Source organism: Fragaria vesca, linkage group LG1, assembly GCF_000184155.1.
Source record: "Fragaria vesca subsp. vesca linkage group LG1, FraVesHawaii_1.0, whole genome shotgun sequence".
Taxonomy (NCBI): Eukaryota; Viridiplantae; Streptophyta; class Magnoliopsida; order Rosales; family Rosaceae; genus Fragaria; species Fragaria vesca.
In genome coordinates, this window is record NC_020491.1 from 1208632 (window position 1) to 1226417 (window position 17786).

At 38.3% G+C, this 17786-nt stretch overlaps 5 protein-coding genes across 6 annotated transcripts; 3 read left to right on the top strand and 2 right to left on the bottom strand.

Annotated features, from left to right (window-relative positions):
• Window positions 1–231: 231 nt before the first annotated feature.
• LOC101303259 (probable thiol methyltransferase 2-like) lies at window positions 232–2173 on the bottom strand. 2 transcript variants are annotated; one of them, XM_004287130.1, is made up of 8 exons: window positions 2087–2173; window positions 1880–2013; window positions 1702–1788; window positions 1490–1590; window positions 1316–1415; window positions 1058–1104; window positions 819–897; window positions 232–574 (listed from the first exon to the last, which is right to left on the bottom strand). In XM_004287130.1, exons 1-8 carry the CDS (start codon window positions 2166–2168, stop codon window positions 521–523), a joined length of 684 nt encoding a protein of 227 aa, XP_004287178.1. In that variant the 5' UTR covers window positions 2169–2173; the 3' UTR covers window positions 232–520. The 2 variants fall into 2 exon arrangements, with proteins under 2 accessions (XP_004287178.1, XP_004287179.1); XM_004287131.1 differs by having other exon boundaries at window positions 280–574; window positions 1058–1070.
• A 258-nt stretch (window positions 2174–2431) lies between these two features.
• Window positions 2432–7374, top strand: LOC101303734 (general transcription factor 3C polypeptide 5-like). Its single transcript, XM_004287132.1, has 15 exons — window positions 2432–2566; window positions 2635–2833; window positions 2909–3001; window positions 3078–3168; window positions 3261–3327; window positions 3825–3867; window positions 4229–4400; window positions 4476–4574; window positions 4912–4980; window positions 5402–5540; window positions 5645–5843; window positions 6019–6134; window positions 6307–6343; window positions 6683–6860; window positions 6949–7374. The coding sequence occupies exons 1-14, from the start codon at window positions 2432–2434 to the stop codon at window positions 6844–6846; spliced, it is 1623 nt and encodes a 540-aa protein (XP_004287180.1). The 3' UTR covers window positions 6847–6860; window positions 6949–7374.
• Window positions 7375–7512: 138 nt separating this feature from the next.
• On the bottom strand, window positions 7513–9324 carry LOC101296809. The gene has a single exon (XM_004288689.1). It carries the CDS (start codon window positions 9322–9324, stop codon window positions 7513–7515), a length of 1812 nt encoding a protein of 603 aa, XP_004288737.1.
• Window positions 9325–9532: 208 nt separating this feature from the next.
• Window positions 9533–12849, top strand: LOC101304027 (probable uridine nucleosidase 2-like). Its single transcript, XM_004287133.1, has 9 exons — window positions 9533–9679; window positions 10119–10234; window positions 10328–10387; window positions 10499–10684; window positions 10769–10873; window positions 11148–11244; window positions 11666–11773; window positions 11866–12001; window positions 12517–12849. Exons 1-9 carry the CDS (start codon window positions 9628–9630, stop codon window positions 12623–12625), a joined length of 969 nt encoding a protein of 322 aa, XP_004287181.1. The 5' UTR covers window positions 9533–9627; the 3' UTR covers window positions 12626–12849.
• Window positions 12850–12879: 30 nt separating this feature from the next.
• On the top strand, window positions 12880–17659 carry LOC101304317 (inositol-tetrakisphosphate 1-kinase 4-like). Its single transcript, XM_004287134.1, has 12 exons — window positions 12880–13434; window positions 13517–13552; window positions 13974–14172; window positions 14397–14491; window positions 14799–14867; window positions 15206–15408; window positions 15597–15750; window positions 16211–16324; window positions 16612–16674; window positions 16896–17041; window positions 17148–17304; window positions 17416–17659. The coding sequence occupies exons 1-12, from the start codon at window positions 13315–13317 to the stop codon at window positions 17566–17568; spliced, it is 1509 nt and encodes a 502-aa protein (XP_004287182.1). The 5' UTR covers window positions 12880–13314; the 3' UTR covers window positions 17569–17659.
• Window positions 17660–17786: the final 127 nt, after the last annotated feature.

Genomic DNA, 17786 nt, shown 5'->3' on the forward strand with positions numbered 1-17786 from the left:
TTTTTTTTTTTTTCCTATATTTAGTTTTCTAAAATTGCGTTTTTGGTGAATAACAGTTAAACAAATAGGAGCATTTTGTACAGTCAAAACTGGAGCTATATTTTCGATCATACTGCTCCAGATAAGTTGTTCTGCTTTGTGCACTTACAAGACATTTACTATTTTGGGTAGGACACAACACTAGATGTTTTGTTATGTAGTGTTGTTGCTTTTGTAATAGCTTCATTATTAGAATCATATGTATATGTAATATACAATGTATTGAAGTTCTATGAAGTACATATCAAAAACTTTTCCATCAATCAACTGAATCATTAACCAGCTTTATAAATATACACCGCGCCAAGGCGCGGGTATCAACTCTGGTACTTATATATCCAGATAATATCACATACTTGTATATCCAGATTCAAGACGAACAAATTGGAATGAGAATCACTACACAAATGACCAGTTCAAATTTCACTACTTTCAGTTGGATGCCTCTGGATGCTTTGATTCATCAGAATGATAATCCTTGTCAAAGAGAGGATCTACTTGCAGACCTCTTCCACCTTCCTAGCTTCTCTCGTCCCTGCAAAATAATAATGACATACTTAGAACTTAAACGAAGCTACATATTATAGAATTAGTTAAGTGCAAAAAGGTCAATAGCTCAACTGGAGTGAAGCTTTCATGGTAGCAAAACAAAAGTGCAAAGCAGCAAAGCTAGTGCATGTGGTTTATCTCCATATACATAAATAGGCAACTGATATGTATCAGCATCAAGTGAGTCTAATGTCTTTGATCAGTTTAACTAGAGCAATTTCTATACATACCTTGCGAGGTTTGACAGCTAGATCATTATCCAAGATGGAGATTGCTTTAAATCCCATGGGATGCAACACCTCTTCATAGCTGCACATTAAAATAACAAATAAAAAAGAATAATGAGTATATTCTTGTAAGCAGAAATCCGTATCATATGTACATGCTCCAAATCTTGGTATAAATGACAACGTAACTCAGAAAGAAAAAATAAAATAAAAGTTAGAAGAGATCCGGAGTAGGAACTTACTCTGAAACTGACACTTTGTATGGAGGTCCACCAACATGATCATCGATCTACCATAAAACAGCTCTAGTAAAACAGAACTATGCGAAGCTATATTGGCAAAGGAAGATTGAAAAGATTGCAACTAATTACTCTAAACAAATGAGCAGGTGTGTTTATTTCAATACCAGATTGATAAGTTCATATTGATTGAAAGGAATAATATGCAAAGAAGAGATGCACACAGAAAAGGAAAGATAGGAATAAGATTATTTTTATTACAGGAAACATTAGCGTTATGAGCTCTCCATCTGGTTTTAAGATATCCGCCATCTTTTGTGCCCACGCGGATCTCATGTCTGGTTCAATAGCACAGAAGAACCTGTTCCAGTTAACAGGATCAATGAAGATATATTTCAATGGAAGACAAAAAGAGTGAATTTGAAGCTAACTTACGTATAATCAAAAACGAGATCAAACAAATCAGTTGGATGCCAGGTAAAGAAGTCCACTTTTAAGAAGGTAAAATGCATTGCATTGGGAAGTGAGGAGAACAACTGCCATGACATACAAAACAAAAGACCAATTCAGGGTGCACATCCTAATCCTATCAGAAATGATTCAGTGACAGCATAAAGGATACGAGAGACAAAGGGCAAGAGCAGGACCTGGAGGGCCTTGTTAATGGCATTGTGTGAAATGTCTAAACCAGTAACAAGGCGATCGGGACATGCAATCTCTACAACATCATAACCCTGTCATCCAAATAGTTGTGTTGTGTTGATGAGTCACACACTCACAGCAGCAAGCAAACAACATATGATTGGAGAAAGGGAAGGAACATACAGTGCCGCATCCGGGAACAAGAGCCCTGCCCTTGGGGAGGCCACCCGACTTGTGAAGATGAGCAACAACAGGCGTTGGGCGTCCTAAATCCCAAGGGGTCACACCTTGCTCCCACAACTTGTCCCAGCCAACACCTAGAATATAATTCATTCGATCATATCACAAAACAGAAATTTCAATAACAAGAAAAGAGAAAAGGCGTAGTACCGGTACTCCGGTAGAGTCGCGGTGCTAAGTGTTGCTGAAGCTCACTAACAGCTTCCCCTTGCTCTCTCTTCTTCATCATCATCCTCAATTGGTATTGGTACAGCCTAGGCCTCCTGCTTATTAACGACCACGCAAATTGACAGTACATGCTGATAATTGATTCAGCACAAAAATCAGATCACTATTCCTTGTTTTTTCAATGGTCCAGCCCCCAGCCCGTCTAGGCCCACCACGGCCCAGACCGCCTAGCCCGTTAAAAGCCCAATTCTTTTTTTGGTCACGAATGTCACTGAAAGGTTCCCTGGCTTGTTTCCGATGAACCAAACAAGAAGAAGCCAGGGAGTAATGGGGGTGGTAAAAGATGGGACGATATCTGGGTTTCTTCCGAGCACCCAAGCTTTCGGTGTGCACTATCCGGGTTATCCTTCCTCCATGTCTCGAGCCATTGACACACTAGGCGGCACCCAAGCCATCCACAAGGTATCCTATGCCTCCCAACTTGCAATTCAGTTCAATTCTTAACTCTCACTTGTCACTTGTGTATGCAGGCTCACAGTTCAGCCTCCAACAACAACAGGTTGGAGCTCCGGTTTCGGCACGACGACCCCTATTCGCATCCTGCATTTGGAGACCTTCGTCCCTGCAACTCTTTTCTCCTTAAAATATCCAAATCCAAGTCCGAAACTGATCAAGTAGACCTCTGCGCTGATATTGTTGCTCATGTCCCGGAGGCTTATCACTTTGATGGTTAGAATTGATTTCTCCAAGTTATGAGTTTTCCTTGCAATTTCAAAACTGATCTTTTTGGACATCTTCTGTAAGGAATGGCGGACTACCAGCATGTCATTGCTGTTCATGCTGATGTTGCACGCAACAGAAAGAGAAATAGGGTCGAAACTGAGGAGCCACACTCTGGTACCCATTTCTTTATCTTCACTGCTACGTTTTGCTAGCCTATATCTGTATATATTATTTGTCTATTTGTTTATAGACAGAGGCGGTCTTATGGATATTGATCAGGAGGATGTGATGATACTCCTGCCCCAGCTTTTTGCACCCAAAGATGTTCCAGATAATTTAGTGTAAGTTTTTGTAGATGATATCTCAGTGTTACTGTATCTCAAAATGGAAAACTTTTAGAGGACTCATTCATTAATCTCGTACTATCTATCAGGTTGAGACCATCAGGGACATTGAGTGTGAAAAAGAATCAAGAAGAGCCTGTGCAGCACCAATTGGAGGTGAGTATATTTGATGGCCATCTCAAATGTACTTATAACATCACTTCTTGCCTTAATGTTTATGGAACTGTTCCCCATGATCAACTAACTCCATTTGATTTTCTTGAACTGAAGATGTTAGCTTCTATTTTTATTTTAAGGGTGTTTCTCTTCTTTATTTCCCATGCCTGTCTCTTCTCTTTGTTTTGATGCATTTGTTTACTATGTGGTAAAAAAATGAGAAAACAAAAAGTGAATAACAAGTTACATTTTGATGTTCTGGGTTGGACCTTGTGTGAATTTTCTGGCAAGACGCTGCATGTTTAATTATTTGTAGAATATTTTGAATCAGAAGCTTACTGTTCCATTCGATAAGAACCTTGTATTATGTAACATATTGATACTACATATACATTGAGTACAATAGTTACCAGTGTTTATTTCTTATTTTAGCTTATTACGTAAGATCTTAAGTAGCTGCATAGTGTTCAAACTGACATGTATATTGTTTTCCCCAGATGGATATGGAGCCAGTTCTTGCAATTGACTTTGGAATCAGTGATATCCTAGTGCTTTATTATAGTATGCTATTTATTACGTATATACAACATATATTTTTCCATGTTTGAACTGCAGCTCATGTGTCTATAGTCATGCAAAGAAAACAGTTTGATTGACACTTACGCTTCACACACACAAATTTAGTTATGAAACCGTGGTTTTATAAACATAATAAGTTAACCTTATGTATAGATTTCCATAAAGTTTTTTTAGCATTTATTTTTTACGCATTTTTGGCTCTAAAAATCAGAAATTACAGAAAGGTTATGGACTTTGTTATCCATTGCATGGAAATTATAAATGCTGAAAAGTCAACACAGTTCCTCCAAAGTTGTGCATCTGTCGTACTTAACAATCTTACAGATTCCTAAGAGAACAAACTGGGAGGAATATATACCTCAAGATTCAGATCAGTGGGAGTCACAGATGGCTGTGTCTAGCCTGTTTGATGAGCGGCCAGTGTGGCCAAAGGATTCAGTAACTGAACGATTGCTTAATAAGGGCTTTATATTTTCAGATCATATGCTGAGAAGGTTATCTACTTGTATACTACTTATCTTCAATTCTGAGTCTTTGTTCTGTTGGTTGAGGTCATTCTCTTTTTGCAGGCTTCTTTCGAGAGTTGCATACTACTTTTCACGTGGACCATTTCTTAGGTTCTGGATAAAAAAAGGTTTTGATCCTCGGAAAGATCCTGATTCTCGCATGTGAGACTTATACTAGAGCAAGCTACTATTTGATATTTATCCTCTTTTGTCTCCTGCATATAATCAAAAATCTTTCTTCAAGTGAAAATGCTTATTCATTTATTTTGTTTCAGATTTTTTATCAATGGAACTCGCTTGAAACTAGTTTTTGTTTTTGAAAACCAAGTCATGGGTCTTACAAAGTAGAAGAGAAGGGTGCTCGTACTTGTATCATAATGGGACATATTAAGCGTACACACACACACACATACGTACAGACTACAGAGACTATTAAATGCATAATTGAATGATAGGACGTTTATCTTCATTTTTGCTTACTTTATTTTTTCTCAAGCAGATACCAGAAAATTGATTATCGAGTAAAACCACCATTACACGGGTATTGTGAGGCCAATTCAGCTAATCAGTAAGTTTATCTTTCAAGCTTTCCTTTTGGTATCTTCCTTTTGGCTATCTTCACGTTTGCTTAATATATATAAAATAAACTCAGTTATTTCATTGATATCGTGATACAGTGTCCATCTTTCATACTGAATGCAATACTGATACAGTTGTCCAAAAACTTTCAGAAGCATCAGCAATCTTACTTTTCCTACTCCTTATATAATCATAATTTTGGATCCTGGATTTTATTCATGCTTACATATTTGTCATCCAATATTTGGAGGATATTCATCATGGACCTTGCAATTGGATATGGTGCATTATTGATCTACATTCTATTTCCGAAGCAATCTTTTCTGGCTAGAAGCACTGAAGATCACATTTACTCTTGCCATTCCAGTTCATGCAAATTATAACTTTTTTCCTTTGGGGCTCTTACGCAGACTAAAGCATAAATGGAGTGATTTATGTGCATTTCGAGTGTTTCCTTACAAGTGCCATACAACATTGCAACTATTCGAACTTGATGATGATTACATTCAAGAGCAGATAAGAAAGGCTCCAGCACAGACAATGTGCTCTGTAAGTTTATTGAATCAGGCTGTGCTGGCAGTTTGACTATTTCTATTTCCCCAACGTTTTCCAGCTTTGTTTTAACTGGGGACATTTTTCTTATGCGTGTGCAGCCGGAGACAGGATGGTTTTCATATAACTTGCTTGAGAACTTGAAATATCGTGTTCAGGTGAGGTTCCTATCTGTATACCCAAAACCGGGTGCAGAGTGCTTGCTTAAAGCTGCTACTGAAAGCTTTAGAAAGTCAAAGAAGATATGCAATAAAGACAACTTAGTGCGTGATGAAATGGTCCAGCAACAAACCAATGCAGGTACAAGAGGAAAACTTCACTTGTTGCAGAGCTATTGCTTTCATTAGATTCTGTCATAATTACTGATATACTATTGAAGTAAGAGTATGTTTTTCTTGTTTCATCAATTTTCCATTATATTTTTCTTGATTATTGAAACTAGTTTGGGAGTTACTTATCAAGTATGTCTCCGTAGAGCTTACAGGCGATGTAGCTGCTGAGGAACCCAACAATGTTGAAGATGATGAGGAAGATGATATTGAGGTTGATAATGGTGAAGAAACATTAGATACATATGGTGGACATGATCTGGTATTAATCTTTCAATTATATTCTGTTAACTGTTATGTCTTCAAAATTATCTGTTACATATTTTTTTTTTCCTTTATCTAACTTTTTTACAATTTAGATACATCTTCTGCATCTTAATCGTTTAGTGGGGTGCTTCCGTTTGCTGACTTATATCATGTTAACTTGTTTGTAGGTTGAGGATGGTGAAATTTCTTTGCAGCCTCATTCATGTATCCTTTTATGGTTAAACTATAACATGCCTAGTTTCTCAATTCTTGTCTCTTTTTATGCTGAAAATTGATATTCTTGGCATGATTTGAAACAAGAGAGCATATTGTTTTCGGAATTTTTCCATCCTTGTAGAAATAATTTAAAAGTTGAAATCACCAATCACCAATCACCAATTAACATGATTTGAACATAGATAATGAGTGTTCATGTGCTCCCTTGTTTACAGTAGAAGGAAAGTGTAGCAATTGCTCAGTATTGTAAAAAAGAGTTTCGTGACATGCTTACTGTTCAAGAACTGTACAGAACCTGCAAACTTGGGATTTCCTATATATCTCTAGATCTTAACATGGACAACATCTCAAGAACTCATTTACAGGAGCTTTTTGGTAGTTTTCCATCCCCTGAAGCAAGGGGTGATAGAATACAAGATGCATACACCAGTGATGAAGAATACCAGATTTATGAGCAAGATAGTGACGGCAACTTCTCTGATGAAAACTAGTGCTCATTACTAAGGTTCATTTTATCCTATGTACTTTCGCATATTAAAATTGCAGGCATCATTTCTTTGTGCTTAATGCTGTTGGTTCTTTATGCTTGCTAGCGTGGTTCTTTCCCTTCATGGAATCCCAATTCGCAAGCGCTTGATAGTTTTGGAGTTTTCTAACACTGTAATGATGATCATCAGTTGCTGCTGAGATATACCATCTGCATGTGCTGAAGCAATGCAATTTCATTGGCAGCTCCTCAACATTTCAAATTTCGGCATACATGCTTCCATGAGAAGGCCTTGGCTTGGAATTGATTGAACATAGATGACTATTTTTGGGGCAGCTATAATGTAAAATTAGAGACAAAACTCAACATAAACATTAATGTATAGGTAGATTAGTTAACAATGGTGATCAAAGTTTCTCATTTCTATTCTTGAGCAACTGTTTTATATGAGCTATAATATAAAGTTCTCAACTGAATGGTTGTATTTAACATTGATACACGATTGAAATTGAACTATGGTAAAAACAACTTGCAGAAAATAAGTGGAAGAGAGAAAAAAAAATAAGATACAACAATGGTCCCTGAGTGGTAATAATCGATTTCCACCAGAAAAACCACCAGGGATTATCAGACTTGCTCTAATACGATCATACAAGAAAAGATGAATTAGTTAAACATGGAAGAGCTCATTCTTGTAGCAGAGATTCCAATCTGAATCCCTTGAAGCAAGCAGGCCGCCTCCATCAGTACTTATGGATTCGGCACATGATTGAGGAGGAATGTCTTCTATAACTTTTGCAGTAACTCCTGGTTCATCATCCAGTATATCAGCAGACCAGGAAGTATCGGTAAAAATCTGATCTCCCCTAAAATTATTAGTGATTTCAGGGCTTTGACAGGATTCTATGGAAAGGTCATTGCTGCAGCCATTGATATCTTCCTCTTCGTCTGATAAACATCTGCAGCAATCATCTTCATCCATGTCATACATACGACTCATCAAACCTTCTCTCCATGATATCCTCAGCTGGGATTGTGACACATACTCTAACGTGGAGTTGGGATGCCAGGAAGCCTGATCATCCAACAGTTCCTGTATTCTACTGATCGAATTACAAGTTGTGGTCAGACAATCAAATTGGAAACTTGAATCAATCTGATCCTCAATCAGTACCTGACGGTTTGGAGACAAGCTCGCCATCCGAATAGCTTCAGCCACTGAATTGAGTTCAGACTCATAGTGTTTCCTACGGTTGTCTGTATTAGACCGTGACAGGCCAGCATGTCCATCTGCACTCGAGTCTGATTGAGGTGTAAGAATAACATTGCCACTACTCATTGAAGCCATAGAAAACGGAGAATTCCCGACATCAAAATCATAAGTGCATTGTCTTTCATCTTTCAAGGGTAGAGCCTCACAACCAGGTCTACAAAGGGGAGAAGACAAAACAGGCACATGCTCATTCAAGGGCTCTAACAATTCTTGAAATTTAGGAACTCCACCTGGAGAAATGGAAGTGTTCCTCCTGCTACGGCAAGTACTACTTTCCAAGTGGTTATTGGGGGACACATCAGGATTCTGAAAACTAGTCTCAGAATGCTCCTTGTGATCCTCATCTTCCTCATTACATGGTGACAAAAGCCAATGCATTGAAGCTTCAGTAGGTAAGGGCACCAAAGAAGCATCAGGATCTCCAACCATTCCTTGGGCAGATCCATCCTCATCCTCCACCACTTCCTCAAAACTGCACAAACCCTTCCCTTTCCCAAAGCCTGAATCATTCTCTCCTACATTGAGAATTCCCCTAGGCCTGCACTTCCTCTTGTCAGTGATCCCCGACAGCACATGGCCGGCAGCATAACAAGCCAGCGAGGCTGATGACACGGCAGACGATCCAAGTTGTATCTCTGGAGACACAGAGGCCTGAACAGGAGGAGTTGTACTATCACTTTTGTTAGAATTTTCTTCCACATTCCTGTCGACTTTGCATCCCAAACCTAACCCAGTAGGTTTCTTACATGAGGGTGTAAGAGTTCCATCACCAGCACCTGATTTAAGCTCATTGGACTGACCTTTGAGTTCAAAGGAACAACCTTTGGAGTTCAAAGCTGGACAAGCTTTCAACTTTTGGACATTCCTAGAACTAGGCATGTGATACAAGCAAGAAGAACTAGTCTTGAGTTTTGGTTTCTCTGGGTTTCTGGAAACATGGGTTTTGGAGAGATTTCTAGGCCTGGGGCGTATAGGGGTTTTTAAATTAGAAGAAGATGAATGAGAGAGAAAGAACCTGAGGCAACCTCGTGGGGCTTCGATGGAGATTGAAGATGAAGACGAAGCCTCGCTGCCGTGGTTGCTAGTGGTGCTGATGGCATTGAGATCCTGTAACGGGTTCCGAGTGCAATGCTCCTTTTTCTTCTTCTTCTTATTCGCCGGCGCCGGAGAGGGCTTCTTCCCGGCCTTTGACGACAACGATGGGTTCATAGCCTCACTCACTCACTCACTCACTCTCTGTTGTTGTGACTGCGAAGGTAGGATCCTGCAGATCTAAATTCAAAACCAAAACGGAGGGGAAGGGGAAAGACACTTGCACTTTACCAAAACTACCCAATGCTGACTGAACATATTTCCTGAAATGCCATCATCTTGTGTTGTATAAATAGGTAAAGGCAACTAGAGGTGAAGTCTCTACTGTTCCATCCAAAACAAAAAGTAGATTTCTCGACAACTGTTGTAGCGGATTGTCGAGTGACATCATCACTGAGAACTGAGGAGGAGGGTGAGACCATGGCAGTGACTGACCCCAAGAAGATCATCATCGACACTGATCCTGGGATCGGTGAGTCTTCTTACTTGTTTGTTTCTTCTGACACTAACCAACTATCTGGATAATCTACAAGATTCAGGCTTTACATACGGATTGCCCTGCATGTAGCTACCTCTGTCTGTTTTCAGATTTTGATAAACTAAATTTCATACTCCAAGCCACTCTCTTTGAATCTACTCACCAACTCAATTTCGGATTGACCATCCACGAAGTTGTCACGCTGATTCAGATCAAATAAAATGAATAAGATCAGAATTCTAATCATTTTTCGGACTTTATTGAATAACTAACTGGAGAATACCAGCTTACTGAGCCACTCTGTCGGGTGTTATTCTAAGTTTTGGCTAGCAATCCATTTTCGCATGTGTTTCATATTAGCTACAATCCTCATCATGATTCTGCCTGTTCTGTTTTGATGATAAATTGCGGCTCTCTACCATTTATCATGCAGATGATGCCATGGCCATATTTGTGGCATTGAAGTCGCCTGAGGTGGAAGTGATTGGACTCACAACTATATATGGGAATGTTTATACAACTCTGGCCACAAGAAATGCCTTGCATTTGGTAAACTTATTGTGCTTTAGCTTTTGCTTCCTATACCATTCTTTATGTCTAGGATTAACCAGGCATTTGATTGTTGCTTTGCGTTTGGTTTAGTTGGAGTTTGCAGGGAGAACTGATATTCCTGTGGCTGAAGGATCCCATGTCACAATAACTGTATCTTCTCATACTTCCTGGTCTTTCATTTCCAATTAATTGTCTTACATATATGTGTGAGTGTGATTGGAATTCATAACTCGCTGATTGTTTCCACTTGTAACTGTAAAGCAAGGTACAAAACTTCGTATTGCTGATTTTGTTCATGGTACGGATGGACTTGGAAACCAAAACTTCCCTCCACCAAAAGGAAAGCCAATTGAACAGTCTGCAGCAGCTTTTCTGGTGGAACAAGCAAACCTTCACCCTGGAAAAGTCACTCTGGTAGCATTGGGCCCACTTACAAATATTGCACTGGTCAGAGTTTGATTCATTGCATGGTCTTTTCGATCTTCTGAACATTATTCTTAATCTTTTGTGACTGATTATCTATCGATACAGGCTATACAACTAGATCCTGCATTTGCAAAGAACATTGGGCAGATTGTTCTTCTTGGTGGCGCTTTTGCAGTTAATGGGAATGTAAATCCAGCAGCAGAGGCCAACGTAAGCAGATTAATATGTATTAGGTTCATTATTCACCGACATTTCTACTCGACTTTTTTGTATTTAGCTGGCTATTAAATTTGGTTTATTATCTGTCCTATTCACAAGCTCGTGGAAAGTGTTGTAATCATCTACAACCTCATAGTTCAGTGGATGTCCCCAAGGCTATAGCGTTATTATTGGGCTTAATCATCTGTGCCTGAAGTTATTTTCTGACAAGACAAAGCTTAAATAAGATGCTGATTATATGTTCTTGTATGCCCTTGTTCACCAGATATTTGGGGACCCAGATGCTGCAGATATTGTATTTACAAGTGGAGCAGATGTTTTGGCCGTGGGCATAAATGTTACCCATCAAGTTGTCTTGACAGGTACGTTTCTTGTATAATCCTCCAGGAACAAATTTCTGCGTAGTTCCTATCTAGTATCATATCAAAGAAAGTTTTCAACTGGACAGTTCATGTCTCACCTTTTAGGTGGTACTACACTATATCTCTATGATTTCTATCTGTTTTCGAAACATGTAGCCATTGAGAGCATTTTGTCAGTCAGGCATTAAAGCTCATTTGGAGTTCAGTTAGCGTGTATGTAAACTTCCACAAAATTCTCTTCCTTTTTCTTTTGTGGTTTGCCAGGAACTTTGAATTTTCTGCAAAATTGGTAATCTCTCTGCAAAAAGCAATATGATTTTAATCAGTTGATTAATGGTTGTTAGAGAACTTGGTGATTGTAATTATTGTACTTTCTTCTTTCGTACTTTTATTTATTGTATCTTCATTCTGACAAATGAAGATGCTGATCGAGACAAGTTGGCAAAGTCAAATGGAAAATTCGCTCAGTACTTGTGCAAAATTTTAGATGTGTACTTCTCTTACCATCATGATGCGTATAGCACAAAAGGTTGGTTGGCTTATTAACGTGGGTTGATGCAACTCAAAGAACTGGAAATAGTAACCAGAAACTTACTAATGGTAGTTTTTATCATGATGTAGGAGTTTACCTTCATGATCCTACAACCCTTCTGGCAGCCGTTAATCCTTCACTTCTAACTTACACAGAGGGTGCTGTTAGAGTCCAGACAAGTGGCATCACAAGAGGGCTCACAATTTTGTATAACAAACAGAAAAAGTAAGTATCCTTCAATTTTGTTGATTCCTATTTGGAGGCCGAATTTCATAAACAGAAATATAGTGGAAGTTGGCAAAAATATGTGAACTACAGATCAAAGAGTTTATGAAACCCTGAAAGACCTGTATAGCAAGTTTATAGACAGAACAGGAGTCACAATGTATTTCCAATGCTAAGATTCTACCTGTTTTAGCCAATGACTGTAGTATAAAATGTGGATGGAGAGATTGGATTACAGGAAAAGTTGATGTATACTTCTACCATAGGAAAACGTCTTATTATATTTGGTTAAGGTATATGAGCTTGAGACCTTTATGAAAGGATATTGAGACCAATTGTTATCCTGTCTGGCTATTTGCATAGTTTCGTATACTAGTAAGTTGAAAGCATGTTCATGTTTCCTACTTAGGCAACACATTAACCTTCCTCCTGTTGAGCATATATGGAAGTATATTTGCATAGGTATGTGTAATCTTATAATGTCGTGTTGATATTATTGCTGTTGATATAATCAGCTTTGGTGAGGTGACCGAATGGTGTGATAAACCCACGGTGAAGGTAGCAGTTACAGTTGATGCTCCAACAGTGCTAAACTTGGTCATGGAACGGCTCATGGACTCTTGAATTACATCTTGAAGTAACCAATGTCTGAAGACTTGGCTTCAATTTCATTACATTGTATAACTTGGCTGATAAGCCGGTTTGTTATAGGGTTGTGGTTGAATGTTTTGCTTGTTACATAAGGCATCTTCACGATAATAATCTATGATTCAGTCATCTGGGGAAACAAAAGAAACACTGTAAATTTATTCCTTAAAGATGTTGTTCAAAAGTCCTGTTCCTTCAAATTTAAGCAGAAGTTGTTTTTCTTTTATCATAACAAGAAATTCATTAAGCCACAAACTGGCCAAGAAAAACAGAAGCAACACTGAAGAGAAAAACGCAGGCACTGGAAACAACCAAACTATGCTAGCAGAACTAAGCAAAACAACACATAAACATAGCACCAGATTCACGCAGTCACATTCCAAAATGATTTCTCTTATTTGCAGCTGCTTAGCTAATTGCAAACAATTCCTGCGCTTCTACTTAAATAGCAGACTTGTGACTATCACAAATACTAATAGCACATAACAATTACCACAACTGCAGAAGTCCATAACAATAGAAAGGACAGACGGGTCCCAGTGGGACCGAGTCGAGGTGAAGAAACGCGGCGTCGTTTGATTCAGAGACTGACACATAACAATTGCATCGACACCTTCCTTCCTTCTTCTTCTTCTATCTACTCTTCGACTGAGCGAAAGATAGAAATGGCGGTTGTTGGAGGAGTGATACTGGACGAGAGTGTGCTACTAGTGGAGAACTCGAGTGGGTTGGTACCAGATGCCCACTCGATGCTCCGTAAGCTCCGCCATTCCACCATCCCTACGGTACACCTCCTCTACTGAGTACTCTCCCTATCTTATACCTGCTCAAAACAAATTGTCTTACAAGCCTTTCTACTCTTTGCAGGCTATTTCTTACGGACCAGGCCTTGATCCTCATCGGGTACCTTCCCCTTAATATTCTTCTTAATTCAACTATAATCTCATTACGCTACTTCATTCTCATCATCAAATAACCAATTACTCATAAACCACCCACTGATTTGATTATGTCACTGTATTCAGGCATGTGTGTTTCTGCTGTCTTTTTCCTTACAATTGCATTGCACTAGTACTAGATTAAAAGCAACAAGTAGCATGCATGCTGTGTAAATGTTGAAAATCTCTTTCCAGGATCCTACTATTCTTATCTCAACTATCTCTGTAACATTATACTACTAAGTAGAGCATGACACCCTGATCAGTTCCCAGGGTGGTTTCCTCTGAGAACAGCCAAGAGGAGGCAACTCTGTCTTTGCTTCTTATATTTCATCTCAAATATTCTGCCCATTATGTACCAACTTTTTCTTTTCTGCTTTTTATAGGTCAACCTTCTGAAAGATATTGCAATGCAGTATTCTCTCCATTGCTTCATATTAGATACATCCTCTATAGATGACGCCATTAATGAGGTCATACAAGCTTGGCGTGACATTGGAGGCAGTATTTTGTACCTAGTATCTGACAACAAGAGAGACATCTTTTCTGAACTAACCAAACGTGGTTGGCTGGTCGCTGTTATGAGTGAGTACTAATTATTTCTGTTGTCCTGCCCAGTTGTGTGTGAATTGCAGCACTAGTTATTTTATGTGTAGTCTGGGAAAAGTTGCATTACTATGTTGTCATTATAACATCTTTAGTGAGGGCTTGTTGAGGCTTTTGTGTTTTAATTTCTGAGGTTTGAAGATGTCTATTTTGCGACAATATTCTCCTGTTGTTGGCTAAAGTTCAAACTATTTTTCTTTCAGAAGTTGAAGGCAGCAGTGCATGTGAGAGTTCAAGCATGATGTACATAAACAAACTGCAGGAGTTGCCTTTGACTATATGCCAACTAAATAAGAAGGTTTCATAGAGTAGCACTCATCCGTATTCTACTATTACAACTTTGGACTGGGGCAATGATAATTGCTTCTACAGTATAATCTCTTTTACTTGGAAACGTATTATGCTTTCTGCATGTCATCTTAATGCACCATTCTAGTCTTATGTGCTCTTGATCTCCTGCACACACAGATGGGAAATGACTTCGGTTTTGAAGTTGTCTTATTAGTTAGAAATGAGAATAGGAGCAGTTTGACTCTATCTATGAAAGTAATGATTTCCTCATATTGCTTCTAGGTTCTGATGTTTATGCTGCATGTGGCAAACAGGCAATTGGAAATGATGTTGTGACAGTTGGTTATATTATGAAGCCTTCTCGTGAAGAAGATTTTGCTAAGGTGAGCCCTCTGATAAATGAAGTAATCATTGTAGTAGAGAAGGAGATTTTAAAACAGAAAAGGAATATTCTACCTTTAAGAGGACCTTATAACACCATTGACAAGTGTAAGATAAACAGCCTCTTGAAACTGTTTAGATTTGTCGATACTTGATACTGCACGAAAGGCTTTGACTCTACTCTTGGCTTTTAAAGCACCGTGATGGCTGCTTCAGTGTCTGGTTGTGTTATTTGTGGCTAGTAGTCGAATTTGTTGTTTATGTCATGACAAAGTCTAGTAATATATAGCATGTGTATGGGGTTGGATTTTGAAGCTTATAGGTATTTTGGTTTTTGCAGAGGGGTGCATTTCCTATGTGTCCGAATGAAATTGGGCTGATGTTCCTGCCCCTCACATTTGAACTCCCCCTATCATCTCAATTACAAGAAGTAGATGTACTTCTCCACAAAGCAACTGACGAAATTATGTCCGTTGATTTGAATAGCTCTTTACATTCCTCTAATAAGATAACATACAGCAGGGGCATGCAGGAATTGCAAAGGTGACTTGTGATAATCTTTTTCTTTTTCCCATTGAGCATACTTGGTCTAGTACAAAAAACATCTCAATGTTGATTAGTGATAAAACTTAAACACAAATGTTTTGAAGTTTATAAAGTGTGCAGTAGACACAAAATTATGTAGCACTATCTCTTTGGTTTCTTTCTGATATCCTTTTGTTCTTACTCAGATATATGGATCATCACCAGGACCTCTGTGTGATTGACCCACTTAACTCTATTTATCCTGTATTGGATCGATTGAAAATCCAACAGATTCTACTTGCATTGGAGGATCTCAAAACTGGAAGTCGCCGTGCAATTAGGGGGCCCCATTATCTCAAGGTTCTTTTCCTCCATCTCATAATGGTTTCTCAGTATCTTAGCAATATATTTTTTGAAAAAGAAAAAGAACAAGAAAGTAATGTTTTTCGTAAAAGTGAACTTTAGTGTAATATACAGCATAACTCGTTGGGAGAAATCCTGCCGAATTAGTTTACGAAGTCACAAGCCACTAAGAACATGATGAATATTTAGTGGTTTATACCTGTTGCATATATATCTTTAACAAACAGTGATAAAAGAATGTTGAATGTGGCCTATCCTGATAGTATTCGTTGGTGTTAACTTATTGAGTCGACAGGGATTGATCATTTGTATAGTTTTAAGCCCTCTAATTGTTTGCAGATATTATGAGATACATAATTTATGGCATGAGGTGGACATCAAGTTGTCTAGAATGTTAGTTTTTTCTTAGATGTAGTTATATGTGGAGTGTTTTTATTGTTTATATCGAAATGTGCAGGTTGATGATTTTAACCAGTCTGGTTTAACTCAAATGCTATCTGAAGCTAAATTAGCTCTTCCAAGCATAGTAAAACCTCAAGTTGCTTGTGGTGTAGCCGATGCTCATAGTATGGTAATTTGTTTATTTTATTCCCTGTGCTATTAATCCAACATTTCGTGTCAATGCAATTCAAGCTTGATGATTAACTGTAAGAAATAGGGTCATCACTCATATAGTTGCACTATCTTCTTTTAACCCACCTTACTATGTCTGATTGCATTTATATTCCCCCAACAGTCTAATGTTTATTGTATTCAACTGCTGCCAGAACCATTTGAATGTATGTATTATTCTATTTAATACAGATTCATAAGCTCTATCATACGGTAAAAGTAATAAAGCTTAATCTTACACTACAGGCAATTGTCTTTAGAGTCGAAGATTTTAAGGATCTGACTGTTCCTCTTCCAGCGATTATACAGGTGAGCAAGAATCAGTCATAATTAGTTATCAATTGGCGAACTTGGTGTAGCGTCTAATCTAAGTTTGTTCAGTATAAGAATCCTGCTTACTCCAACCTAATGCTAAGTGATATGTCAACATAATAAGTGTCCAAATCCTGCATGGTTTATGAAACACTTCAATTCATGCTATTTTATGCGTTTTTATTGAAAATAAAAAGTGGAAATGGATGGAATTTCAGGAATACGTGGACCATTCCTCGACGCTCTACAAGTTTTATGTTTTGGGCGAGAAAGTTTACCATGCAGTTAAGAGCTCCACACCAAATGCAGATACCTTGATGAAATTATCTGGAAGTGATGAGCCAAAACCTTTGGTCTTTGACAGGTACTGCATTTTTTCTTTTTCCTGTCTACGAATTTTGGTCTTTTCTTTGTTGCTATGTTCAAGAGCCTGTATTCAGTGACTTGCATTGTGGTGATTTTCTTCACAGCCTAAAATCCTTGCCTACTAGCAAACCGAATCCAAATTCTGTAGACAACAACAGCTTGAAGGCCACTGAGCACTGCATTGATCTTGAGCTGGTTTCAAGTGCAGCTAATTTTCTTATGAGAAAGCTTGACCTGACCGTGTTTGGCTTTGATGTCGTAGTAAGTACCGAATTTATGTTTGCTATCCTATTATAGAGATCTACAGTTTCACCAAATGAAGCTGAACGCGTATAGTGATTGTACCGATTGTGGAATATTTTGTGGATGCAGATCCAGGAAGGAACCGGTGATCATGTAATTGTAGATGTAAATTACCTTCCATCATTCAAGGAAGTACCCAACGAAGTTGCCATCCCCGCGTTTTGGGATGCAATTAAGAAGAAATATGACTTGAAAAAGAAGAAATTAGCAGCAGCTAGCTAGTATGTGAGAGCAGGTTAGTGAAGATGTAATGTGATCATGGCAGGGAGGAGGAGCAATGTGAACACTGAATGTGGAGATAAGTTGTGTAATCTATTCCAAACTCTTGCACTCTAAGCAATAAATAAAAGAGTATCATTTGGAGAAAAGCATTAACATTTTATTTCCATCATCTAAAAATTCTCTTTCCTTCATATTAATGATGATAATCAAGTAATAGG